This window comes from Vanessa cardui, chromosome 9, assembly GCF_905220365.1.
Source record: "Vanessa cardui chromosome 9, ilVanCard2.1, whole genome shotgun sequence".
In the NCBI taxonomy this organism is placed as follows: Eukaryota; Metazoa; Arthropoda; class Insecta; order Lepidoptera; family Nymphalidae; genus Vanessa; species Vanessa cardui.
The window spans coordinates 6,411,463-6,439,413 of NC_061131.1; the positions used below are offsets into that span (position 1 = coordinate 6,411,463).

The 27,951-nt window shown below is 33.7% G+C and overlaps 3 protein-coding genes across 5 annotated transcripts; 2 read left to right on the forward strand and 1 right to left on the reverse strand.

Annotated features, from left to right (window-relative positions):
• The first annotated feature begins 3,099 nt into the window (after positions 1–3,099).
• LOC124532254 (cell division cycle and apoptosis regulator protein 1-like) lies at positions 3,100–12,806 on the forward strand. 3 transcript variants are annotated; one of them, XM_047107042.1, is made up of 16 exons: positions 3,100–3,951; positions 4,711–4,859; positions 4,947–5,172; positions 5,282–5,571; positions 6,019–6,286; positions 6,585–6,741; positions 6,819–6,989; positions 7,746–7,921; positions 8,059–8,229; positions 8,315–8,551; positions 8,937–9,172; positions 9,415–9,517; positions 9,607–9,721; positions 11,098–11,333; positions 11,864–11,979; positions 12,151–12,806. In XM_047107042.1, the coding sequence occupies exons 1-16, from the start codon at positions 3,289–3,291 to the stop codon at positions 12,323–12,325; spliced, it is 3,489 nt and encodes a 1,162-aa protein (XP_046962998.1). In that variant the 5' UTR covers positions 3,100–3,288; the 3' UTR covers positions 12,326–12,806. The 3 variants fall into 3 exon arrangements, with proteins under 3 accessions (XP_046962998.1, XP_046962999.1, XP_046963000.1); XM_047107043.1 differs by having other exon boundaries at positions 6,588–6,741; XM_047107044.1 differs by having other exon boundaries at positions 4,714–4,859.
• Positions 12,807–16,070: 3,264 nt separating this feature from the next.
• Positions 16,071–23,123, reverse strand: LOC124532576 (abl interactor 2). Its single transcript, XM_047107533.1, has 9 exons — positions 22,951–23,123; positions 22,299–22,738; positions 21,363–21,551; positions 20,512–20,636; positions 19,889–19,964; positions 19,259–19,326; positions 17,604–17,732; positions 17,070–17,169; positions 16,071–16,338 (listed from the first exon to the last, which is right to left on the reverse strand). Exons 2-9 carry the CDS (start codon positions 22,729–22,731, stop codon positions 16,175–16,177), a joined length of 1,284 nt encoding a protein of 427 aa, XP_046963489.1. The 5' UTR covers positions 22,732–22,738; positions 22,951–23,123; the 3' UTR covers positions 16,071–16,174.
• Positions 23,124–23,573: 450 nt separating this feature from the next.
• LOC124532286 (striatin-interacting protein 1) lies at positions 23,574–26,293 on the forward strand. Its single transcript, XM_047107110.1, has one exon. It carries the CDS (start codon positions 23,720–23,722, stop codon positions 26,171–26,173), a length of 2,454 nt encoding a protein of 817 aa, XP_046963066.1. The 5' UTR covers positions 23,574–23,719; the 3' UTR covers positions 26,174–26,293.
• The last annotated feature ends 1,658 nt before the right edge of the window (positions 26,294–27,951 follow it).

A 27,951-nucleotide genomic window follows, 5' to 3' on the forward strand; every position in this document is an offset into this window, starting at 1 on the left:
TCCTATCAACTATATACATATCAGCGCTGTTTGTTTACTTCAGCGTTAAGTTTCGGTCATATCACTATGCATATAGACAAGTTTATTTTATACATGTGTGTACGACAACCTTGGACTCAAAATTAAGAAATAGACTGCATTTTTCATTTTTAAAGATTTAAATACTTCTTTTTCAAAGTCCTTGTCAAAAATGTTCAGTAAACTGTTTTTATATCGCCTGAAGCATTTACTTAACTTGGATTATATAAATAGAAATGATACATTTGTGTATTATTTTGTATTTAAAGGACCCCTTCGAATAAATATTGTCATAACCTTAGAACGACAAGGTTTTAGAGGCCGTCGTTGAATCAACAGAAAAAAATTTGAAAAATACTTGCTATTATTTGTTAAACAGTTAGTTAAAGATATTATAATAATAAATGGATACTTAATTTTATTTAAAAAAAAAACACGAGTTCAGAGATATAACAATATTTGCGTATTTACGTGTTTTACATAATAAGTACCTATTAGTCTATAGATAAAAACAAAATGTCGTTATATAAGTTACTTTTTATTCAATTTACATATGCAAACTTCGTTAAACATTCAAATTTATATCTGACTTAAGAGTTTTACTTTTTTGTGAATAATAATTATTCGATATGAGTCGCCGGTCGTCTATTGTACGTTGGTCGTACAATGCCAGAAACCTTCACGCAAGTTTCAACAGCGACTACGTATATAAAGTTTCAAGTTTCAACTGAATCGGATGAATTGTATAATTGGCATAGGAAGTAGGAACACTTATAATATAATACAATATGCATAGACTTATATATAAATAAAATGAACAGCGATTGTCTAGTGGTTAAAACAAACCCGGTTCAAAGGCAATACCAGTCATTTTTATTGTGTTTAAATATTTGAGCTCGACTGCAGTGTTAGTGTTGTATAAAAATGTGTATTTATCACATTGGAGCAACATGGTGGAAAGAGCTCTGATCTGAAAGATACTGTCTCTTTCTTTCTTTGTCTCTACTTGGTGGTAGGGCTTTGTGCAAGCCCGTCTGGGTACCACCCACTCACCAGTTATTCTACCGCAAAATAACAGTATTCAGTATTGTTATATTCCGGTTTGAAGGGTGAGTGAGCCAGTGTAACTACAGGCACAAGGGACATAACATCATCACATAAAAGAAAATTAATGATTCGTTGTAATATGCAACATTATTCCAACTCCGTTTTAAAAAAATCTGTATTAATGAATTAGGGATCTGAGGGCGCGGCAGTGCCCCAGCCAAGTCTCGTGCAAAACGGGCACGGTCGTACCATCTTTTCTCGAAGCGATTCGCGGCTGTTTCAAATCCCGCCCCCCTTTTCTTCGAAGTGGACTAAGCTAGGAGTTTGGGATTTATAACTACATAATAATTTGAATACGACTTGGCTTCTATGAGATCTCAAAACTCTTTACGATGGAAAGACTGCATCGAGAGACTTGGCATTTTTTTACATTTAATGTTTTTGGTAGGATTTGTGTTCCTTTAAAGTACTTAGCTTATGTATAATATAAGACATATGTATACTAATAGATGCGTTCAGAGATGATTTAGGTATAAATATATATTAGACTAGCTGTGCCCGCGACCTTGTGTGCGTTTGAATTTAAAGGAAAAAAAATGTTTTGTAGCCCAACTTACTCCATATTATATCAGTTATCTGCCAAGTCCCATCAAAATCTGTCCAACCGTTCGAGAGATTAGCCAGAACAAACAGACAGATCGACAAAAATGGTAAAAATTGTTATTTTGGTATAGGTACCGTGTATAAATAGATACATATGCATTGAGTAAAAAGGGCTATTTGAATATTAAAATCAGACACTCCAATTTTATTATATGTATAAATGATGACATCGGTTAACCGTTTTGCTTGTGCTTATAGTATTTAGTATTAAAAGAAACAATAATTTTCACACATGTATTGATAAATTTTAAGAAATTTTAATTAGTAACAAAATTGGTCGTCCTAACTTTCTAAGAGTAAAATAAGAATTTTATCTTAAATTAAAAAATAAACGAAGGTAGTGTTTCTAAAACGACCTGTATCTGTAATTAATTTAAACCTTTATGATAACAAAGTACTTTCAGTAGTGAAAAATAAATTATGAAGTTTAATATAAATTAAAATACATAATATAAAAAAAAATATACTTAAATATTTATATTTTCAGTCTTAAAAGCACATTATGATTAAAATTATATTATAAAAAAAGCCGTAATTTATAGTCTGTATACGCCCTGTGTTGCGTCAGATAGGCAAAAACTGACATATTAATAGCACCTGGCACTTTGAAATACAACTTTTCTGGAGTTTTAATGCTAATATTTGTACATTACACACCAACGACAGCTATTGTAATTCATTATTTTCCCAAAACCATATATTTATAACAGTTAATGTTGAATTCTGCTATTAGCGCGTTACTTCGTTACGAGTTTAAACTTTAAAATGTTTAATGTACGCTTTTCATTATATTACAAGAGTCTATGAAATGCTGTGGCTGTCTCTAATTTTTCTGGGGCATTAAGCTGCATTGCAATATTCTAGAAGATCTACAATATTTCATTAACTTTATTGTATACAATTTTGGACCAACAACTCATTCTCAATGGAATATGAAACATACACAAATTATGCCTTTTTATAATAGTATTATGATAAAGTACCTCTAAAGGTATTTTTGTGTACAACAGAGAAAAGGCGTTTTCTAAATATAATTTAAATCCAACTACAGTGAATTTACATTTTGGTTTATCATCTTGAGCTTGTTTTCATCCGAGAATTGAAATAAAATACCATAAATATAACAGTGCTGAGGGGATTGTAAATACTGATAATCTGATATTAGTAATTTATATGAACGAGAGTCAAATTTAACTCACATGAAATCAAATTAGTCGTAGTCATCTTTGAGATAATAACTATCATTTCTATTAAACTTAATAATTTATTAATGAAATTTAAAATGATTTTATACATTTTTTCTTTAGGGGTAAAATATTTTTGAATCTAGCAATGTTTTACTAAAATGTCAGATACTCTATGCACCTAAATGTGCAGTCTGTGGCCTGTGCTTATTTGTTCGATCGTTCCTAGCAGTAGCGTCACGCTCACGATTTTATTATTTTGTGCATGGCTTCTTGTTTAGCGGCCATTTTGTATAAGGTTTAAACTGAATTAAATGTACACTATAAGAATAACAGAAAGCAAATGTCAATTGTGAGTGCTTAATAATATATCATAATGCAAACTGGTAGCGGAACCAAAAACCCGCCATGGGCTCGATCCAACGTGAACACAAACATGACCGGCATGAACCCCCAGATAATGGATCCAAATGCAATGATGTCACAACAAGGTATGATGCCGTTTCAGCAAACTCAGGCAGTATTTAATCCAAGTATGATACAAGCGCAAGGAGGTATGGCTATGCCAATGGCGGGACAAATGCCAATGAATCAAATGGCTCAAGGCCAAATGTATCCTGGAAATGTTGTAGCTTATCCTACACCGCGCGCTATGAATCCAAATATATATCAAAACAACACACCTAATCAGACCCAACAATCAAATGAACAGCGTGTATTTACTGGTACAGTAACAAAGACCCACAACGATTTTGGTTTCGTTGATCATGATGTGTTTTATCAGACTTCTGTGTGTGCTAAAGGAGCAATACCTAAAGTGAATGACAGAGTTCTAGTCGAAGCTACTTACAATCCTAATATGCCTTTTAAATGGAATGCAACACGCGTTCAAGTTCTCCCTAAAGGGGGTCCTAACCAAAAAGTTAATCCACCAAAATCCAACACGTACAATGCAGTCCCACCTCCATCTAATAAAAAGTCTATGCTGTCTCGCCGTGATGACCGTCGTGACGAAAGACCCTCTCGGAGAGATGACAGAGTGAGTATTTCAAATTGTGCCTGCAGTGTTTATTATTGTAAAATGTAAACAAATTATCGTGACTATACAATTACTATGCATCAGAGTATTTATCTATAAAGTAAATAGGTATAGGTGTTAGTTCAATGTATTAATAATTAGTTTTATTGAAATTTTATGTTTTAAACTATTCATACTCTATGATGGTATGCCCATTTCATTTTATACTATTTGTTGTTATTGTTGGTAATGGCAGGTCAAATACTGTATAACTAATATAACTAGGTATATTCAAAAAAAACCTGAACTTCCTCCCCATCAATTGATAAAGTAATAAAATTGATGCTACATGTTATGAGTTGCAAATTGTCCTTATACTGTAGGTATAACAATGGATTTCCTTAATTTGTAAACATCATACAAAAAATGTAAACAGTTTACAGTGACATATTTCATATAAATATGCAAACTTACAACAAAAATTAGGAATGGATTAAACATTTTCACTGTGAAGTATTGGTGTAGTTATTCAGTTTAAAAATGTTAACTGAGTAAATAATATAATTGGAAATAGTAATGTTCTTTAAAATTGTAATAACTATAATGTGTTTGACATTATCTTGACATTATCTGTAATAAATTTATTTCTTTTACATTAAATACTAAATAAATGTATGATTAACAATAATATTGTTATATTGTAATTATTTATTATATTTAAAGAGTATGTAGTTTAGTACAATTTATAATTTTTAAGCTTATGTTTTAATATTGTTTTAGAAGAGATCCCGAACGAGAAGCCGGTCACGGTCACGTGATCGACGCGACAGCCGTAATCGTAGAGACTCTCCTCCTCGTAAACGGCCAATAATCCATCAGCCTTCACCAATCAAATATGTTGTTAGAGTTCCTAGGATACCTCTTGACGTGTAAGACTTTTACATTGCTTATATTTACGTTTATAATTCAAAAGTAATTTAATCATTTAATTATTTATTCTGTATCTTTTCTTTCAGCCAAAAGATTGATGTTCCCACCCTCTCTCAGAGATATACAAATCTTTATATACCATCAGACTTCTTCAATGCATATGTAAAATGGGGAGAAACTTTTCCTCCCCAAGCACCATTTTCTTTAAATAACCCTTGTGCATACCACATAATGAGTAGAGATGTACCAAATCCAAATGCCAATGATGCCACACTAGAGCCACCAGATGCTGACTATAGATTTTCAGCTAAGGTAAGAATCCATGTTTATGCACAAAAAAAAACTGTATATTGTTACATTGGTTAATCAATTGCTGAGTTTTACATGTAAAAAATACCGCTAACAAGAATGTTTGTTTTAGGTAATGTTAATCAGTATGCCAACATTGGAAACCTTGTATCAAAAGTGTGGACTGACGAAAGTTGACGAAAAAGACAAACGCGCAAGCAAAACGCCTTTGCACCCCACTCGATTGATTAAATTCCTTGTTGGACAAAAGGGTAAAGGAGGAGAAAATTTCGCTATAGGTGGACCTTGGAGTCCTTCCCTGGATGGAGAAAATCCTGAATCTGATCCTGGAGTATTAGTTAAAACAGCCATTCGTACTTGCAAAGCACTAACTGGCATTGACTTATCAAATTGTACTCAATGGTAAGTTTCACTTTTCTCTTGTTTAAAATGTTCGAGTTTTTTTGTATCCAGAGAATCGATATTTGTGCTTTGCTTTTTTCCTGAAAAAATTAAGAGTATTTTCTCAAATTGCATTTAATAATACATAAGCTGCAGACCATATGAATGTTATAATAGATAAAATGTTTTATCATAACTATGAGCAATTCAATATTGAAGAAGATACTCTTGGTTTCTCGGCGGTATAAGTTAGTTGATCATGGTACAGCACACATTCACTGTGTGAGAGTATAGAGGCGTTCGTACATCGTAAGTGGCGCTGCCGATTGGATGCAGATCGATGTACTGTCCTTCAAAACGAGCTAGTTGACTCTCGTACGGGATGTGTCGTGTCCATGCAGCAGTCGGGCAGCCTGAGGGCGGCTGCGGGTGTGAGTATGCATCACTATAACTCGATTACCCGCGCAGGTACCGAATGGTGGAGTTTTACTACTGGCGCGAGGGCAGCGGCGGAAAATCGAGACTCGAGTGTGTGGTGTTGTTCCTGCCAGATGTGTGGTCCGCTCAGCCCTCGCGTATCGAGTGGACGACGGTCCAGGAGCAGTATAAGGCGGCCTGCGACGCGGCGCTGCGAAGGCTCGACGGCGAGGACAGCGATTCCGGCGAGAGGGCGGCGCCCGAGCCCGCCGAGCCCGGAGCGCCGCCCCCCGACGCTCCGGCGGACAAATCCCAAATTGTTTGTTCCCAGTTTTGTTTGGTTTTGTTTCCGGCCGCCTGCGCTACTACCGTATCTCGAAGACATCGGCCCCGCCGCTCGCTGCAAATTCGATCCTGAAATCTGACATAATTTTATATATAATAGAGCCTGAACGAATAGAACCGACCCCTTGCCGTTCATATACGTTCAAAATTTGGCTATTAAAGCTTTGTAGAGAATAGTTTCAAGCAGTCAATAAAATTATAAAAACAAATCTCTGTTGCCTTGAGCTAGTGGAGCTTCCGCGGATGGAAATAGATAGTTTCGTGTTTTTCAGGAGATCGACGCCAATGACAGTACGATAACGATCGATGAAAATGACGACGATGACGATGGCAAACCCGAACCGACGCACTACTCCAAAATTGATCTGAGGACAATTAAAGTCGACCAACTGAGGCAGGAACTTCGAGCTCGAAACGTTAGTTGTAAAGGTATATTATTGTTTTTTTATAATAAAACTATTTATAACATAAAGACATATAAAAACAATTTACTTTCATTTCAATAGGTTTACGGTCACAATTAGTTTCACGTTTATCAAAACTTATAAAAGCTGAAGAGGAAAAAGAATCTAAAAATGATGATGTTATGGAAGTGGAGGATGATGAGCCAGAGGAAAAAAAAGAAGCAGAAGAAGAACATTTTGAAATTAAAGACGATAAGACTGAACCAACTATAGGTAAGAAAATATGCTATACCAATATGAATAATGTTTTTTTACGAGATAGGTGTAGGCGAATGGGCGAATAGTCCAGCTGATGTCCAGTGGTCACCATCAAACACATTGGTGCTGTAAGATATTTGAAACATTCCTTAAATCAATAGTCCAAATAAGTTTTTATGACCCTTGCGTCTATGGTTACACTGCCTCATTCATCCATACCTAAACACAACTATACAAAGTATTGCTGCTTGGTAGTAGAATATGAGTAGTGAAACATACAAAGACAGACTTGAACTGTACAACTAAGTAAATGTTTCTTGAACAAATGTCCGTCCTCTATGTATATATTATTTATTTGTATTCATACCATAGTGTAACAATTAAGTACAATAATGATGGTTTGTTGTGGTGCTGACAAAGTGTTGATTATTTATAATAGTCATCACAAACTAACAGATTTCTCACAAGTAAATAAATACTACATATGTGAAAGTGTATAATTTTACTGTATTAAGAGAAGATAAGCCTGCGTACTGAACCTACGTGGCAGTGCGATTCTCATGTTCATGTTATTATTCATTTTTATATATCACGATTTATCAGTTACAAATCATAATGAGTGTGCTATCAATCAAATCAATCTCTTTTTCTTACAATTATTATCTCCTTGGCAACTCCGAATACCCTCCCAATATTAACAGTTAAAAAAAATACATTCATATTGTATACCGAATTCATATATCCAATTATTATGATACATTTCTAAAACAGAGGAGGAAGCTCCAGTTGTCATACCAGATGAGAGTGAAGAAAAAAGTGAAAAGAAGGACAAAGATGATGTAGATAAGAATAAGAATAAAGAAGATAAAAAAGATATTAAAGAAAAAAGTGAAGAGAAAAAAGAGAAACCGAAAACGGAGAAGGAAATAGAAGAGGAAAAGAAAAAGGTAAACTATTTGATTTATTCTACTTCTTATATTACCAAATGATATAACTAATCATTGATGTTTGTGCCTTTTTGGTCTAATACCAATGAATCAGTCTATTTACCGACGATTATATTGTCATGGTAATTATATTTCAGATAGAGAAAGAGAAACAAGTTCTAAAGACCAAATATGAAATGCCAAATACACCTCATATTATTGTACACCCATCATCCTCAGCCAAAGGCGGCAAATTCAGTTGCAATGTTGCTACACTATCGTTGTTACTGGACTATCGTATTACCGACAACAAGGAACACAGTTTTGAGGTATCTTTTATAATTATTAATTCTTTGTATAATTAGTAATGATTAAAATATATTTTTCGACTATACAATAATTATTATTTTCTAGCTCTTTGTCTTTGCGGAGTTGTTCAATGAGATGTTAATGCGAGATTTTGGCTTCTACGTTTACAAAACTCTTTATACATTACCCGAAAAAGCGGAAGAAGTAAAAGAGAAGGACAAAAGTGTCGAGAAATCTGAAAAGAAAGATGAAAAAAAGGTCGAGCCTGAGAAAAAAGAGGAGAAAAAAGACGACAAAGAGAAGAAAGATGACAAACGGGATCTTCGTAAACGTGACAGGCGGGTAGGTGGCAGAATTAAAACTGAAAATAAATATATTTTTATCCATAATATCTACAACAACAACAGCTTGTAAATTCCCACTGCTGGGCTAAAGGCCTCCTCTCCCATTAAAGAGAGGGTTTGGAACATACCACCACGCTGTTCCAATGCGGGTTGGTGGAATACACATGTGGCAAAACTTCTATGAAATTTGTCACATGCAGGTTTCCTCACGGTGTTTTCCTTCACCGCTGAGCACGAGATGTATTATAAAGACAAATTAAGCTCACAGCGGTGCTTGCCTGGGTTTGAACCCGCAATCATCGGTTAAGATGCACGCGCTCTAACCACTGGGCCATCTCGACTATTATCTAAAGATAATTAATTTCTTCAATTTGGTTTCCCAGGACTCCCACAGCGACGACGACCGTAGCAGTTCGCCCCGGCGGCGCAGTCGTGGCGTGGAGCTGCCGCCCGACCCCTACCTACTGTTGTCGCTGGTGTACTTCGACACGGCCCGCGGTGGTACCATCACCCGCAAGGACCTGCAGAATCTCTTCATGAGCCTCGGCTTGCAGCTCTCCAGGTCACAAATACGGAGCATACTCGAGAAAGTCTGCATCCGAGACAATTTCAGTTATAAGTGAGTGTTCACTTTGGTATTTATGTTTGGTATAGAGAATTTTTATTTTTTGATAATATTGCGTTAGTTGGTGGCATCTTGTTTCATTATATCTTAATTAACATTGCTTTGAATCTGAAACAAGTAATTTTGCAATTTTTTTTTATAGAGGATGATGATGATGAAGATACGAGTTTTTACGATATATATGTTCCAACTAATAAATGTATTTTTGTTTATTACATTTATACACTTATTTTTAGGTCTCTCATTCAAGCCATTAAAGATTTAGCAGCGGGCACACCAGAAGCCATCCAAGACTTACCATTAGACAGCACTGTAGTAAACAATGAAGTACCTGCACATGTAAGTACAGTTGTAAATCTAATCCAGTTTTGAATTTCCAATTAGGTAATTAGAATGTTTCACAAAACGAAAAATATATATTTTTATAGATAACTGAATTAGAAGCTACAATAGCTTCAGGCAATCGAGAACTCCTACCGGTATTTAACAAAGATAGCAACGAAGGTCAGACATCTTCAGCAACCAAGGACATCAGCGATAGTGGTGAGTAATTTTGTCAAACTTTGTAGTCAACTTAATTTCATTAGTAGATCGATTCAGATGAAAAATGTAAACTCATTAGGGGTGGACCTAATGTTATTTGTATATTTAATTTGAAATTTCTTACAAGAATGAAATTAGTTCAAAGTTTCATACTATATAGACCGGGAGATGATAATGACAAAATATTTGGTCATTTGTACCAGTATGGCGGTTCTTTAGGGGCCTAATTACGTAAGGGAAAAAAGGAAAATGATGGTCATACCGCTCGCACCGGCGGCCCAATCGCGTGGGCTTTAATCGAATGCGTCGGAAAAATAACGAGTGTCGAACGATTTGTTCCACAAAAATGCTTGTATTTTCAGATAGTCGAAAAAAAACGAAGTAAGCGGTATCATAATGCCATACTTCTCGGGTGTGGCTTACAGCCCGCCATACCGACGCGAATACGTTAATTTTAATAGAACAATTCAACCATTTGTACCAGGCTAATTTTTGGATAGCTAATTATCGTCTAGTAGCCATTGACGGAAATCACCTTGCCATACTTTTCCGACAGTTCCCAATGGCCGCCATACCACTGCAAAGGAGTAATTTTTTTTATCGCCAAACGATTTGCAATACTGGTACAAATGACCAAATATTTTATCATTATCATCTCCCGGTCTAATAGGCTATTTGACAATGCGAAAAATAAATTGTGAATTACTGTAATCATAGTATATTATGAGTTTAAAAATGTTTATTTAATAACGAAAGTTGAAAATAATACTTAATTTATTCAAAAATCCATAAATAAAAATGCATTTTTAAACGTTTGTCACGTGACACAAAACGCTCCTGATTGGCCGGGCTTATGATGAAGTCACTTTCTTGTAAACTTTGTTTTTCTACTATATGTACCACAGATTAAAATACAGGAAAGTGACGTCACCGACCACATTGCACCGCCATATTGTCCGAATAGCGTTTTTGCGCGCTATTTAAATATGGAATTTTTAATGTGATATTTTTCGGCAAATATGTACTAGAAATAAAAAACACAACTTTTACTGGGTTTCTTAACTTCTACTAAATAATATAAAATGGATTTTAAAAACCAGTAAAATAGCCTATAGCATATAGATAACGTCGACGGCGAAACAGACTCACACGAATTTTCCTCGCATTGGCAGGTATAGTGACGTACAAGTCGCGCGTGGTTGATGTGGGCGCGCTGGTGGCGGGCGCGGCGCGTGTAATTTTTTTTTTATCGCCAAACGATTTGCCATACTGGTACAAATGACCAAATATTTTGTCATTATCATCTCCCGGTCTAATAGCGTATAGATAACGTCGACGGTGTAACAGACTCGCACGCATATTCCTCGTGTTGGCAGGCATAGTGACGTACAAGTCGCGCGTGGTGGACGTGGGCGCGCTGGTGGCGGGCGCGGCGCGCTGGGCGGGCGAGCGCGCGCGGCTGGAGGCGGCGCTGGCCGACGCGGGCAGCGCGCTGCGAGCCGCGCGCGCCGCCGCCGCGTGCACGCAGCGCGCCGAGCGCGGCGCTCAGGTGCAACTCAACGACGTGTGCGCCGCGCTGGCCGCCGCGCGCGCGCGCATCGCATCGCTCACGGTACGCCCACACCCTTATTGACTGTACCTACCCACCATACCTGTTGACTTCCAAGCAGGAAACATTAATTGAAATAATTGTATCTAATTAACATGACGTTGTATTTTTTAAATGTTAAAAAAGAGTAACTACTGATTTTCTTGCCGGTTCTTCTCGGTAGAATCTACTTTCCGAACCGGTGGTAGCTTCACTTAATTGTAAAATGACGATTCAAAAGTGCTTATAAAAGCCTACTTGAATAAAGTTTATTTTGATTTTGACTTCTGATGACTGATGACTCTTATTGACTTTTGATGTATTATCTTAATGTTGTCTTAAATTTTCGCGATTATTACACATTTAAATAATCCCGTCCCGGAGTCTACCCGTGACCACGAACGCTGTAAAGTGCTCGAAACGTCGGGATGTCCAAAATAATTAATATACGCGATTAAAATCCGTAATAACTAGTTTTATTTAAATATTATGATCTTCTTTGTATTTTATATATAGTGCTTATGTGATTCGAATTCGGTTATTATTTTTTACAGGCAAGCTCGAAAATATTCCATTCTGCTCTTAAGAGTATACAGTCTAAAGTGGAGGCGGTTGTGAACATTAAATATGAGGACGACGACGTTGTGGAAGTTGTCAATGGACCTTCAAAGTGAGTTGAGAATGTATAAAATTCTGTATACAGTAGGTATAATTTACATTGGGTGCAAGCCCTGGATGGAATTGCTATGATAGTCTAGTATTAGTAACTAATGAATTTAATCCTATAGTTTGAGCATCCAACTTAACTCAATAAAACTAATGTAACAATAACAATTTGTAGGGTGGAAAAAGAAGAGAAGGATAAAGATAAATTAGAAGACAAACCTTCAGAAAAATCTCCAGAAACTGACAGCAATGTCACTGAAAGTAATTCTGACAGTAAAGAGGAAAAACCAAAAGACAATAAGGAGAGTGACATAATTGGAACAGAAAACATGGATCTCGACGACAAATAATACAAAGTTAAAGAAGTCATCAGTATAAGTTTTTATATTTACTTACATGAAACAAAAAAGCAATAATAACGATTATAATTAATGGAAATAAAATAAAGATTGTAATTTTTTTTCACTTTTTTGATAAAAAATATCATTTTAAATAACACAGATAAGAAATAAGCAGATAAATAATTATGCCTCAATGTATTCATATGACTACTTATAATACTAGTAGTCTTTATAATATTGGTAAACAAAAATAAATATAGTATTCCTGTCAGTGCCGATATTGAGTAAGTCTCTTATACCGTTATAGAGTATATGTCACAAATATATAACCAATGTTTGTGAGATGTCTTCCCGAGTCGTAACAAAGTATGCGAGACCATGCTGTGTATGGAGAGTAATTGTATGTAATCATTGTATTTTTGACAATGTGTGATTGAATTGCATTTTAAGTAATCCTATTGTAAGTGGTGGCCATAAAAACGTCACATTACATACTGAGTTTTATTTTTATTTATAATCCTGATCAAATATAAAAAATACTTGAAACTTATTCATTTACGATTCAATACACATACCGCCTTTTGGACTTTTTAATTCACACGCCCAATGACAATTAAAAAAGGAAAATTTTCAGAGCAGTCTCAAGCTATGCTGAGGCCCTTTGGCAGCCATGAATTTGGGTCAATTTTAGTAGATATTTACTACCATATAAAGCACGTCTATAGCTTTCAACTTTTAATATCGACTGTGTTCACTAACTATTCGATAAATATGTTAGTTATTGCATACAAATATGGCAACGTGTGAAATAAATTGTAGGTCCTTCAGGGCTCTGAGCACATAGGTAAAGAATGAAGATTTTAGTACATGTTCTACTTTATTATAATTGAAAATGAACGACAAATGAAAAGTATTAAAAAAGAGAATAAAACTAATTAACTAATAGTTTGTTATCTAAAGGCGCAAAATATGAAAACAAATACAATAACTAATTTTAAATTAAGAAGTGAACATTAAAAAAGGGTGAGCTTAGTTGAGCGCCTCAAAATTGTAAATTTTAATTAGTGCATTTTGAAATCTACTGTCGGTGTCAAAGTCGCCGATTGATCTGAGAATACAATACGGTGTTGATACAGACGTCCATAGGGAATATAGCAATGAAAATACTACGACACAAATAAAATTACTGGGCACTTGTAAATTTTTTACAAACATATGGTTTAATAAATCAAACAAGATTTTAATCTATAATTTATTACAATGTACAAATACATCATCATATTATATATTAAGCTTACAAATTAATTAAATCGTAAAATTATCATAGTACGTACATTTATACTTAACATTACTAATTTAAAAACCAGTTGAATTTTAGTTATCTTAGTAATTGGAAATTTCCTAATGATTTATTTGACGCAAATAAAATATTTTATAAGGAATGCTAATGGATTCATTTGTCAGGTTTACTCAGAAAATAATAATAATTTTATTTGATTATTAACTGGGTGGTTATATATCACCAGAAAAATGGCAAGATAGGTAAATAGAATAGAAGCCGGTGGTACAGAAACAATTTATTACATTTTTGGACTGTGTACTTGAGATATATTAACAGCCTCCCCACTGTTGGTTTTAGACCTCTTACTTAAAGGAGGCTTGGAGGCTTGGCTCGGAGGCTTGGAGGTTATTCCACCACGCTCCAATGCGGATTGGAATTGGAAACATATGTTGGAGAACTTCGTTGAAATTAGGCGCATACAGGTTTGCTCATTTAGTTTTCGTTAATCGCCGAACACAATATTATTTATTAAACTCATGAAAATTCAGTGGTGCTTGCCTGAGTTTGAACCCGCAATCATCGGTTAAGATGATCGCATTCTAACAACAGGGCCATCTCGGCTCTTTTATTTCAGATAGTAAACATTAAATATTATATTAAAATATTTAAGAAAAGTAAATATATTATTTTTTAAAGATTTTTTGGAGCAACAACATATCCATGAATACATTTTAAATACCTAAAACAATTCAAAGACGATGTCTGTCCCTCATTCTTTCTCGCTCCCGCCCAACAGTCTCGAGGAATCGAAGCGTATTTTAGTGTTTACACAATAAATTAACTGTCAGTGTACTGACGGAGTTCGTAATCTTAAAAAAATATAGAAATAACGAAGTTTTATTCAATATTTAGTTAGATTTCGTATGAAACGAGCCATGATATTTTTTAACACTTAATGCGATATCGTTAATTAGGTACAAAATACTTTTTGGGAATATCGATCAGTGTGATGAGTATAGTACGACACAACTTAGATGTCGCATCGGCAAAATTCGTAAAACCGATCACATCCGAATTGAGTACGCTATCCCAAATTATCAAAATTTATTTGTCATGCGAGTATGATCTTTACACAAACGTAATAACTTGTAATATCATATGACCTAATATATTCGTCAATTTGACGCGTCGATTTACATGCACTTGCTTTCTCTGACGCGTGAATCTATAGCGACCAATAGAGTCGAATGGCGCGATAGGGAGCTATTTCTATTGGTCGTGTAAATCGGCAGTGATCGGTTTTATTTTCATTCCATTGCATTTTCCGATGCTACATCTTATTTGTGTCGTACTATATATAAGTCGCTTTCGATCTTTTAAATACGCGGAGCACGTCACCGCAACATTTGTCACTTATATTTTATAGCATATTATATTAAGCCCGAAAAAAGTCAAAGGAAAAGTAGGAAGTGTATAATATTTTTAATCTGTATCAAATACATTTTGATACGGATTCAAACGTTGAAAAAAGCTTCGTTAAAGGAATTTCACAGCATGGACCGGTAGTCAAATAGAGTCACAGAAATTCATATTCAGAAAAAAAAAACATTTGGCATTGATATTTGTATGGTCTCCAATTTAATGGAATGCACGACCACACATTGCTTATTGCAATACGCAAACTAACACTAGACGTCGCCATTGTCACAGATAACTTATTTATTGTTTACTCTACATTATTTTGTAAAAAAATCAGTACATATTATAATGGAAAGACCGAGAAGTAATTCAATAACTAGACTTAAAATTATAGTACACATTACTGAAAAAAATCATGAGAGCTATTTTTTTAATTGCTATAAATATTATATTAATACTATATCTTAGAACTTTCTAGAGACTAACGACATTACTTATCAGCAAGTGATTCATTAAACTAAGCAATTTTCATGATTTGACATTCAATTCAAATATAAATCAACAGTATTCAACTAAATATAAACAATATGTATAGCTAAAGCAGTTATTTTTTTGAAATAGACAGCATAACTAAAAAAACAACTTATTAAAGATTATATGCTTCGAATATCATTTATACATATATATTAATATATGAGCAATCTACAAACTTAAACTAAATGCTACTCGGGTGACCTAAGTTTTTTTTTTACTCATATATCTGAAAAAAAAGAAGTATCCATAATATACTACATGTAAAGTAAAGTAAAGTAACAGCCTGTAAATTTCCCACTGCTGAGATAAGGCCTCCTCTTCCATTAAGGAGAGGGTTTTGGAACGTATTCCACCACGCTGTTCCAATGCGGGTTGGTGGAATGCACATGTGGCAGAATTTGGATGAAATTAGACACATGCAGGTTTCCTCACGATGTTTTCCTTCACCGCCGAGCACGAGATGAATTATAAACACAATTAAGCACATATATATAGTGGTGCTTGCCTGGGTTTGAACCCGCAATCATCGGTTAAGATGCACGCGTTCTAACCACTGGGCCATCTCAGCTCTTATACAACATGATTAAGCTACAATAGAATAAATAAATACACGTAGGTGAGGTTTAAACACAAGGTTCGACGTAGTTCCCCGGGAACAGCCCCGTGACGCCGTCCATGACGCCCTCCCACCAACCGTCGTCGTTCTTCTTCAGCACGTAGATGACGGCACTCTCCTGGAACGACAGTTCATCCTCCTTGTCCGCGTAGTAGTCGTAGATGGCTACCACTGTCGAAGAGATTGAGTATCATCAAGTTACATACGAAATAGTAGTAGTAGATATTAAAAAAAAAAACCATTTCAATAACATAACTTGTATGTAAAATATATAAATATAAACAAAAATCGCATTAATTTAAGAACAGTTTTTGCAATATTTGACTCACGTACTATATAACATGAGACGTGAAATAAAACTTTGAAGAAAGTGTAACTGAGAACAATAATTCTACTAACAATTTGCCACTTTATCGCGAATCAATCGAAAAGTAACCAGCTCGGTCGGTGTTGGATCGAAATATAATCCACATTGTATAACTGCTGAATTTCAGTGAGAAATAGTCGAAGTTGGATCGGAAGAGAATCGAGAACGAATGATAATATTTATAATGTAGTAGAATTGCCCCCTGTACTACTGTAACAGGAACTGTATTTTAAAAATGCTTCATTTTAAATCATAACATTTATTAAAGAGCCTCACTTTATAAAAACTCATTGCTCGAAGTGATATTTATACGAAGTTAATATTTTCATCACTTAGTATGATGTTTGCTACAAATAATGCCTGGTTAATGTTAGGTATTCCCATCTATATGCTATCACATTCTTTGTTCTATTGATGGCGACTTTTTACAAGTGATTTTTGGTCAGTGACTTCAAAGTCAGAAACTGAGATATCCATTTAACACATTAGATGTAATAATAAAGAAAATTACACACTCGTGTGTGGGATAGTATACCTTTTTCAATGTAATTCTTTGGCACCCAACCGGGTAAATCTTCCTCATCGGGTACTATTGCTGGCACAGCATTAGTATACTGATTACCGCTCATCTTGTTCTGTTATATTAAAAAAATACATATAAAAAAATACACATGCTTCACTATATTGATTATATTATTAATAATATTAATAATATAATCAATATAGTGAATCAGTATAAAGAAAATATGTATATGAAAGTAATTTTATTGGAAAATTCTCAAGGTCACTTGTATATGTACCCATCAAGGATTTATTTGGTACGCTATAGTTAATTTTAATGTAAAAAGTTTTCAGAGTAGTTCTCGGTGATTACATAGAGATTGGTAGTTGTTAAGACTCATTAATACTATAACAAAATTTATATTCCATAGCGAATCCTAAAATTTTTGAAAGAGGAACAATGAAATAAACTTTTAGCAGCGTCATAGCGTATAACCAAAGAGATTGGACTTTTTCTTATCTCTAAGCAACTAGTGAGAACTGATTGTCGATTGGCGGCGGGTGTCACCTGTAAGAGGTGCGGGCGGCCGAAGGCGTCGGCGGCCAGCTCGTCGTCGAGCGGCGGCGGCGGGAGGGGGGGCGACACCGAGCCGCCGCGCGCAGACCCGCCGCCCGACGCCGACGACGACGACGCGCGCTGCGGACACAATATATTCATGTCAGTGATAAAAACTTTAAGGTTTTTGCCCCAACGTTATGGGGTTAGGTTAAGTGATCAAGATCTACACTAGAGGGGTTATTCAGGGGAAAAATTAACAAATAGAAAAGTATACAAAAAACTAAAATTATTACATGAAAATTTTATGACGAACAAGCAAAAGATAAATTTGAGTAAGTAATAAAAAAATGTTTTTTACACTTTATTCTTCTCAGGAAGGATGTACAGTTGGGATAAGAAATGGTTCGTCACCTTTAGATCTATTTTCGTGTTCAGTATGAGCGATAATCTGCTTTACCGATTGAGTGATATATTGCATCGCAATGATTTGATGTTTAAATTCAAAAGGTATTAAGAGTTTACAATTTCATAAGGGAATGAATTTGTAACCTGTCGACGGTTTTCTTATTCTGACTGTACAATAAACACTATAGGGCTTTTATAGGATTATTTATGAGAATTTTAGTGTGCCAACGACAGAAAATCTGTTCACATCACTAAGTAGTGAGTGTAGTAATTAGTACACCCAACACATCAGCATAAAACTAGTTTAAATTGAAATATGTAAACAATTTATTCATTTATTATGCTCATTATATAAAAATCGATCAAATTGTGAAATAACATAATAATCATTATAGTCTGTTCGCGTTAAGAATGCAGTGAGTTGTCATTCTTTACCGGCCTGACTCCGCCCCCTTTGACCAATCAAATATTTTCAAATTATAAAGTCAAGTTCACATTTAATTAATTATTAGCTGATATTTTTATAATTTAAATTTTGTTTATTTATATATTTATATTTAATTAATTCAAGCTGTACATACATACAATAATAAATGTAACCTATAGCTACTAGATGACGTTATGTCAAAATATGTAAATTTCTACATCGCGATGGCAAGATTCGCAAACGATTGTATATAGTGTTAAGAATTTTGTTGATTATTCACCCCGATTCGATTTTTTATTTTAATGTGTATCTTTTAAATTCATTATACTTAGTCTTTAAAACAAATATTATTTGTTGGAATTTTAACACAAATATGCATACACCTTCACCCTGCTGTTAAAAAAGTTTTGATTGGTCAGGGGGCGGAGTAAAGCCGGTAAACAATGACAACTCACTGCATTCTTAACGCGAACAAACTATAGTGTTGTTTAATATGTAAATAAAACTAGTTATAACGGATTTTAATCGCGTATATTAATTCTACCCATGACCACGAACGCTGTAAAGTGCTCGAAACGTCGGGATGTCCAAAATAATTAATATACGCGATTAAAATCCGTTATAACTAGTTTTATTTAAATGTGTAATAATCGCAAAAATTTAAGACAACATTATTGTTTAATATGACTTAATAGTTCTTAATATATTATACTCATATACACGCCAATTGTGAACCAACCAAGATTATCTTTAAATTAATCCACAATTGTCTGACGTGGCATGTCAAAAATTAAACATAATATACTTGTTACTCAGTGGAGGTTTTACTTACATGTCCAGGGAGACTCATCGAATGTTGACTATGTTCTCCATCTGAGCCGATCAGTGGAGAAGGTGGTGCTGAAATTTAATAAAAATGAATAAATTTCTATTTTTCATCACACAAAATTTAATTGAAAATACATTATTTATGTTAGTTTAATTTATAATAATATTTTAAATTGTGTATATATATGTCGAAGAATGAGCAACGTCATCGATACGATCAAGAACTATGCCTTGATGTTACTAGTTAATAAATTATTGAAGTTGACACTGGTATGAAATCGCTTTTGCGAAACGACAACACTGCATTCTTGGTAGCTGTCAAGCATTCGTTTGTTAATATCGATTTGTTCCGTAAAAATAAAATATTGTAAAATCCGTTAACGGTCTTATTTTTAAAAATTAAGTAATGGAAGAAGAGCGATCTGATCCCGAATGTATGGAGGATGCGATATATATATATATTATAGTATATGTTACATATTCAAATATAACTTCTGAGTTGGCTGTTTAATCGATATTCATTCTAAAATGACATCCCATCTTAAATATATAGCTCATTCCGATCACAAGAGGACACATTGAATTGATGTTATATTATTAGTCGTAGTTTATGACTTTAATTGACATTACTTACGTGGCATACTAGAATGTAGATCCTGTTGTGAATAGTTTGATGGTGACTGGTGCTGATTTGGATGTACCATGCCAACCTTGAAATGAAAAAGTTTTGAGGTTTATTTTAATTTTACAGTAACTTATAACAACATATACAAGTTTAACCCATATCTTCACAACAACAACAATAATTGATAAATATTAGATTGACATTTTAGTTTTTTTATTATAGGTTGGCGGACGAGCATATGGCTCACCTGATGGTAAGTGGTCACCATCATCCATAGACAATGAAACTGTAAGAAATATTAACTATTCCTTACATCGTCAATGTGCCACCAACTATGGGAACTAAGATGTTATGTCCCTTGTCCCTTGTGCCGTGAACACAGAAATACTGAGTACTGTTATTTGGCGGTAGAATAACTGATGAGTGGGTGGTACCTAACCAGTCGGGCTTGCATAAAGCCCTACCACCAAAAAGTAATAGCTAATTCCTTCTACTGCTTCCCAGCTAGTTCGTAAACATGTATTTCAATCTTCATAATCAAGCATGAATCCAATTATAACCACAAATTATGATCATGGAAAATCAATACCTAGAATATACAATATGATTATGACAATAGAATAAAGTTGTACCTGCGGCTGCGCGACGGGTAGTGTGGAGTACCCGGGCGGGCGGCGAGGGTAGTTGGGTGCGTAGTGCGACGGCACCTGCGGCGGCGCCACGGCCGGCGGCGTGCGGTACTCGCGGGACGACTTGCCTGCAGACACATTACAAATCCATTATTATTTTTATTTATTATTTACCACGGTTTATATAACATATAAGGTTGGGTCTCTCTAGTGAGCATGATACATATGTGTTTCAGAAGGCCCATTCCATAACATGATGTGTCTTATAAGCAACTAATACAATTGTCTTCTTATGTTTTATTTCCACCTATCAGTTTAGTAAAATACTAATATAATATTATTAATTAATTGGCTAAACCATAAATGCTTCAATGTGCATACAGCCATTTTAGGAATTAATAGTATGTATTGTTTACTACTATTTCTAAATTTTAATATACAAATTAATAAAAAAAAAATCTAATCTTAGTTTAGTTATAGTTTGCTGAATCATAATAATAATAAAAAATGTATTTAATAAGACCCTATAATGAAGTATAATTTATGATCTAAAGGGCTTTAAATTTTTTTTTTTATATAGGCTAGGTTTATAATATAATTATGGATCATCATTCTCCTGCCCTTATCCCAATTTTATTTGGGGTTGGCACAGCATGTCTTCTCCTTCCATACTTCTCTGTCAGACGTCATCTCACAAGTAACATTATTTCTAGCCATATCGTCTTTCACACAATCCATCTATCGTTTCCTTGGTCGTCCTCTACCCCTATATCCATCCACATCCATGCACAAGGCCTTCCTCACAATGTGTTCCTCATTATAATATAATTATGGATATGAATAGGAATTTATACCCAGTGTGCCCCTCCCTAATGTGCCTGTATTGGCAGCAGAAGCAGAACGCACAACTGCCGGTGGTGTTGGAGGCTTTGTGGTTGGAGCTGGTAGTGGAGCGGCTCCTGGGGCAGAACCTGATCGACGACCACGAGGTGTACCATTACTGCCGCTGCTCCAACGGGCACCATGGCCAATATCATCAAGAGCTAAACATGAAATGACATTAATAACAATCATTATTATATAACTATATGTGCTTCAATATATTGATTATTATATTATTAAGAGGATAAAGAAAATATTGTCTCTAAATCTATATGAAAGTAGTTTTATTGGAAAATTCTTGAGGTCACTTGAATATGTACCCATACAGGATTTATTTGGTATGCTATAGTTAATTTAATGTGATAAGTTTTCGGAGTAGTTTTCGGTGACTACATAGAGATTGGTAGTTGTTAAGACTCATTAATAATATAACTAAATTTATATTCCATGGCTAATCCTAAAATTTAGATACTTTTAATATGGTGTACAATCTCAATGAAAAAGGAACAACGAAATAAACTTTTAGTAGCATCAGTGACATTGTTACAGCGACATATAAAGTTGGACATACATATATTTCAATGTTTAGAAATTCTGAATAATTATTATGAAACTTACAAACAACTTTGTTTATCTTGAATGATTATCTTAAGAAATCAGGGTTATAATCCAATTGTAATGAATAAAACTATCAGAGTTATATTTCAAAGTCTTGTCTGACGCAGAAAAGGTTTAACCATTTACACTTTTTATGGTTACATTGTTATTTGTTTATGTTTCAGTTACAGTTATTTGAATGCTTATCTGTTAGTAAAAAACAAACTTTACTAACTAAACTTTTATACATAACAATATATACCTAAAATGGTGATCCAAAATAATTACAAAGAGATTGAAAATAAATATACCTGTGTAATCAATGTTCTTTCTAACATATTTTATTGGCTTCTCTGGGTTTGCTGGGGCAATTATTTTATACTGTCGATTAGTGACCTTATTAGCTGTTAGAACTCCTATTTCCCTTCTGGCAACTTTCTCTTTGTGAATAGCCACTGTTTGAGCAATATGGTTCATCTGACCTTCCATTTCTGCCAATTGCATTGTTTGCAGTTCTAATAGCTGCAGGAAGTTGTATGCAAGTGTATTTATTTGATATGCTACACTTGCTAAGGATTGTGTAGTGTAATTTTTGGTACTCTCTAAAGCCAGCCTCTTGTTTTCAGATTGAAAGTAATTTGCTTCACAATATTCTGCAACCCTCTCAAGGTTGGTGTGGCTATCGGTAAGATGGTTCCGCCCTTCCGGTATATCAGTTTGCAGTAACGCTGCTAATTCTGCCATTTCGGTCCTTAAATTAAGGATGTAGTTAGTCGCTTAGCAATAAGTCTATTAACTATCGTGCATTAACTATGATTATTATTAGAAAATATCAGGATTAAATAATTGATCGCATATATTTAACTTTGCACTGTTACTCAGGACTTTAATTCAATAAAATTTTACTGCAGACTGGAGGTATTAAATAATCTATCTTCATGAAGTTTTTAATTTTATATTTACCTTTGTATAATGTTGTTGCGATTCGAACGATTAACTCAAGTTATATTTTTCACCAATTAATGAAATACAAAACACTAAGTAATTGTTAAAAAATCTTATCAAAATTTAAAGTTTAATCTTATAATAAAATAAACACTCCACCCACAACGAGACAATTGACACTTAATTTATATCTTAACAATAGTGTTGCTCTATATTTGATGGTAGGATATAATAAAATAATTATTATAATTAACCATGAAAATGATTGATTTTGTGGGAATTTTATCCTGTTCAAAAAATTAATTAAAAATCCTTTCATTTCTTTTAATAACACCGTTTCATCATATTATAACTTTAAATTGAAGCCAAATTGAAGTTATAATATGATGAAACGGTATTTACTTCCAAAAATTAATAATCTTAAATTGCAATCATTGTTAATATGATTTTTGTTTCTGTTATTATTTTTCACATATTGGTAATTTGGTAGATTTTTTTATAGTATTATCTAGTATGGCCGTTTCTTTTCTATATATTTTTCAATGATTGACTATGTAAATTGAAATGGAAAATTTTTCTCAAAAATGAATAATATACAACGTTTCATTTAGGCAATGGCAACATTATTTATATTTTTCATTAGATATTTGATTATCTGTTCTATTGGCCAATTGGACAATCGTTAGGTGCCAATTTTTAGTGCAATTCTTGTTTTATTAAATACTATATTGTTAATTCTTATCTTAAAAATGTAAAAATCTATAAAAGCCATTCAAAAGTTTACAAAATGGGAACCAACGGTAATGGACGTCGCGGAGGCGCTAAACAACTGGATGTTCGCCGGCCCATGGAAGAAGGGGAGTGTATGAGCCTGAACGACGAGAGCCCTGAATTGGATTTTGTGTATGATGATTGCGATACACAAGCAAATGAAATTGCTGAACTCTACAGTTACACTGAACATCCCGAGTTCCAATTTAATGTGAAAGCATTTGAGGATATTATGGAAGAATTCAATTTTCCTCCTAGTTGGCAAAGACTAACAAATCAACAACAGCGATCTGTTGTTATGAAGTTGCTAGATCATCTGGATGTTGCAGTGACTGAGATCCGAATGCGAGCAATGCGATGCATTTTGTATTTGGCTCAAGGTTGCTGGGCCGAAATGCAGTCTGATACGGAACAAGCTCATTGGGCTCGTCATAATATAATGATGTTGTACGAAATGGGGACGTTTTCTGCATTCGTAGAACTTTTAAATTTAGAAATTGTTAGAAGTAATGCTGCTGTAGCATCTAGAAAGCTTGCAGAATCTTTAGCTGATTCAACTAACTTGAGAGTAATTTTATCTGTTTTGTACCTCATAACAGAACATATGAGAACTGAAAAAGATAATCCCAACTCAGAATATATTCATTTATTTAAAACATTTAAAGAAGAAATAGGAACACCCTTTGGAGAAGAATTGCTACCAGTTAAACTTTTAGGCATGGTTACTCAATTATGTGTAGGAACTACTCCTCACTTTCCTATGAAAAAAGTATTGCTGCTACTGTGGAAAATTTTACTGGTATACCTTGGGGGTTCTAAAGAAATAAAGGAAAGAAAAGCCAAATTACGTGAGAAATATGGTTTGCCTCCTGTAACCGAAGATACTCTTGAAGTAATAAAAGGAATGCGTTCAAGTTCTCCTCCTCCTAGTGCAGCAGATATGATTGAAAACCAGAATCCGGGTCAGAGAAAACTAAAAGAAAATGAAAGAGCACTTCGAAGGCAAACTTTTATAAAACAAACATCTCTTGATGAATCGGACGAGCAAATTTTTACCGACAAAGAGGAAACTGGCAATGGCTCTGAAGATTATTCAATGGAATTTCAGTCCATGTCCAATGAAGGTATGCAGAATATGAATCAAAATTGTCCAGATTACATGTACATTAAACGATTTGATAGTCCGCCACCACCTCCTCCCTTGCCTAGATGCTTGCCATGGAGGTCTAAAGTTCGTCAAAAAGATATTGACATGTTCTTAGATAATGTAAGAATAAAATTTGTTGGTTATTCACTACCTGGCGACAGACAGACAATAGCTGGCTTACCACAGCCCATTCATGAAGGTATTGAGATATTAAAGAAACACATGTACACCAGTCTTGCTGAAGTTCAAGCAGAAAGAGAAATTGAAATAGCTCGAAGCCCTCTTACTAGAGGTGAAAAAGAAGTAGAAGAAACTGAGGCAGAAGTTTTGTACAGAGCCATGCTGTCAAATCTTCCACAGTATATGATTGCACTATTAAAGATACTATTAGCTGCAACACCCACATCTACGGCAAAAACATATTCCATGAACATAATGGCTGATGTTTTGCCTGAAGAAATGCCCATGACAGTACTGCAGTCATTAAAGCTTGGTATAGATGTAAACAGACACAAAGAAATCATTGTCAAAGCTGTGACAGCTATATTGCTACTGCTTTTGAAACATTTTAAATTAAATCATGTGTATCAGTTTGAATTTATGTCACAGCATTTGGTATTTGCTAATTGTATGCCTTTAGTAGTGAAATTTTTTAATCAAAATATTCTCTCTTACATTGGAGCAAAGAATACAATACCAATATTTGACTTCCCCGCCTGTGTTATAGGTGAACAACCTGAACTTACCAAAGAGTGTTTGGAAATAGGTGACTCTCCAGTTCCCTATTCTTGGAGGAATGTTTTCTCATGCATAAATCTTTTGAGAATATTAAATAAATTAACAAAGTGGAAAAATGCTAGAATTATGATGTTGGTTGTAGTTAAAAGTTCTCCAATATTGAAGCGTACATTGAAGGTGAGACATGCATTGATGCAGTTCTATGTGCTGAAGCTGCTAAAGATGCAAACTAAATACTTAGGTCGCCAGTGGAGGAAAACTAACATGAAAACAATAAGTGCAATATACTCAAAAGTAAGACATAGGCTCAATGATGACTGGGCTTTTGGGAATGAAATTGATGCACGACCTTGGGATTTTCAAGACGAAGAGTGTGCTCTTAAGGTCAGTGTAGATCGATTCAATCAAAGAAGATATGGCACTGATTACCTAGAGAGTGAATTATCACCAGTCGACACAGACATTAACAGTGTTCTTGATGTGAATGTCGAGCTTGATGAGGAATTTAAAAGTAATTATGAGCTATGGCTTGATCAGGAGGTATATAATAATGAAATCAACTGGGATGTTTTGTTATCTGCATGAAATAAATAAGTTTAAAAAATGTAAAAACATATTTGTAGTTTTTCTTTTATATTATTTTAATCAAGTTTTAAACTAGATTTTCTGTATTGAAACTATTAAATAAATTTATTTTACATGTAACTTCAGTGTTTGTGGACAGTGTACAGTTTTATTTGCATGGCATTAGATTTCCCGTGTATTTATGAATTAAGTTAGAAGATATTTTAGTATTTTATCAGCATTATTGCAAACAAAGTTAGCAATGAAATCAGTATATAAGCTGATAAGTTTTTTGAAATCTCAAACTATGTGTAAATCATTATTTATTTATCATATTTTGTCTTCAATACAAAAAAAAAATCTTTAATATTATAAGCTCATATTTATTATTTTGATGTTGCACAAGCTTTGAAAATGACATTTTGAACACTAAGGAACAGGAAATGAGTACTGTATGTGTACTCTCTGTGTGACTGTCATGATACATGCTATTTAAAATATATTTCTGGATAAAAAGTGATAATTATTAAAAGTTATTGTTAGCCTGATTTAATAAATAAAAAATACTCCAAATAGTCAGATCATATTAATAAAAACTAAAACATTAAAATATGCAACAATATTGTAGACTATAGATTTATTTTAAAGAATTTGTAGAAAAATATCTTTAAACTTTTTCATATAAATTAATAAAAATATTGTTTTTTATATAATCATTTGTTTATTGTGTTTTATGTTCTGAAATACAAGTTTATTAATTACTGATATTACAGATTTAAATTGTCTTTTATAAACATAAATAATTATCCGACTACTTTTTTTTTTATAAAAACTTATAGATGAGTTTTGAGTTCGCCATACAGTAAAATTTGGAATTCAAGTTTTAGAACACGTGAAAAACATGAATTGTAAAATAAATATCCCTTTTTTCATTGTAAATGTCTAGTAGGTAAAGCTACTTTGTAGTGTATTATAATAAATTGACTATGAAATAAACTATTTAAGATTTGTAATGTTTTGGTAAATAGCATATACTTAAATATAATTCAAATTATATAACTTAGGTAAACAATAAATGTTCTGATTCTTAACTCCTGTTTATTTAGGACGGGTTACGATTTGTATTATTTCACGAAATTGTACATTAAATTAAATAAATGTGTATGTTATTTACAGTTTTATTATTTCAATATCTATGTCATAAGACCTGGAATAAAGTTGTTTATCAAAAAGAGTAGGCACCTATATAAAATTAACATCCTTTCCATTTCATTCCAAAGTACAAAATATAAGACATATTAATCCAGTTTAGTTATGTTATTTTTCCTAGCAACATATAATATTACTTCATGTACATAATAACACAAAAAATGAGAAGCGACACTATATTTTTATTTCTATAAATTTATATCTTTACGAAACTTGGCCTGGGTTTGCACTATACCCTTTTTCTTTTACTACTATATTTTATATATAGTATATATAGGTGTCTTACAAAAATAATCATATATATACTATTAGACTATCATTTATGTAAGACAACTATCGTATTCTTATCGGCTGCATCACCCCAAAGCATAATTTCATAATTTCACTAAAAGTAACATAAACGGCGAGTTTTATCAACAATAGTTAACACTTTTATTTGATTTTTTTACTACCAATTCTGCAAGCAGCTTAGGTAGTCGAAAATCAATTTATGTGTGAACTCCATTGTAGCTAGGCATAAATATTTAACAAAAAGTTTAATATTTGCCAATATAAAAGGTATATTTAGGAATTAGTTATTACAATTGGAG

Coding starts and splice junctions, on each gene's coding strand:
- LOC124532576 (XM_047107533.1), bottom strand. CDS start 22,731: ATGGCAGAATTAGCAGCGTTACTGCAAACTGATATACCGGAAGGGCGG. Junction 21,552..22,298: donor AAAGAACATTGATTACACAG/GTATATTTATTT, acceptor TTTCATGTTTAG/CTCTTGATGATATTGGCCAT. Junction 17,170..17,603: donor GCCGCCCGCACCTCTTACAG/GTGACACCCGCC, acceptor TTAATATAACAG/AACAAGATGAGCGGTAATCA.
- LOC124532286 (XM_047107110.1), top strand. CDS start 23,720: ATGGGAACCAACGGTAATGGACGTCGCGGAGGCGCTAAACAACTGGAT.
- LOC124532254 (XM_047107042.1), top strand. CDS start 3,289: ATGCAAACTGGTAGCGGAACCAAAAACCCGCCATGGGCTCGATCCAAC. Junction 3,952..4,710: donor CCTCTCGGAGAGATGACAGA/GTGAGTATTTCA, acceptor ATATTGTTTTAG/AAGAGATCCCGAACGAGAAG. Junction 6,287..6,584: donor CGGCGGACAAATCCCAAATT/GTTTGTTCCCAG, acceptor CGTGTTTTTCAG/GAGATCGACGCCAATGACAG.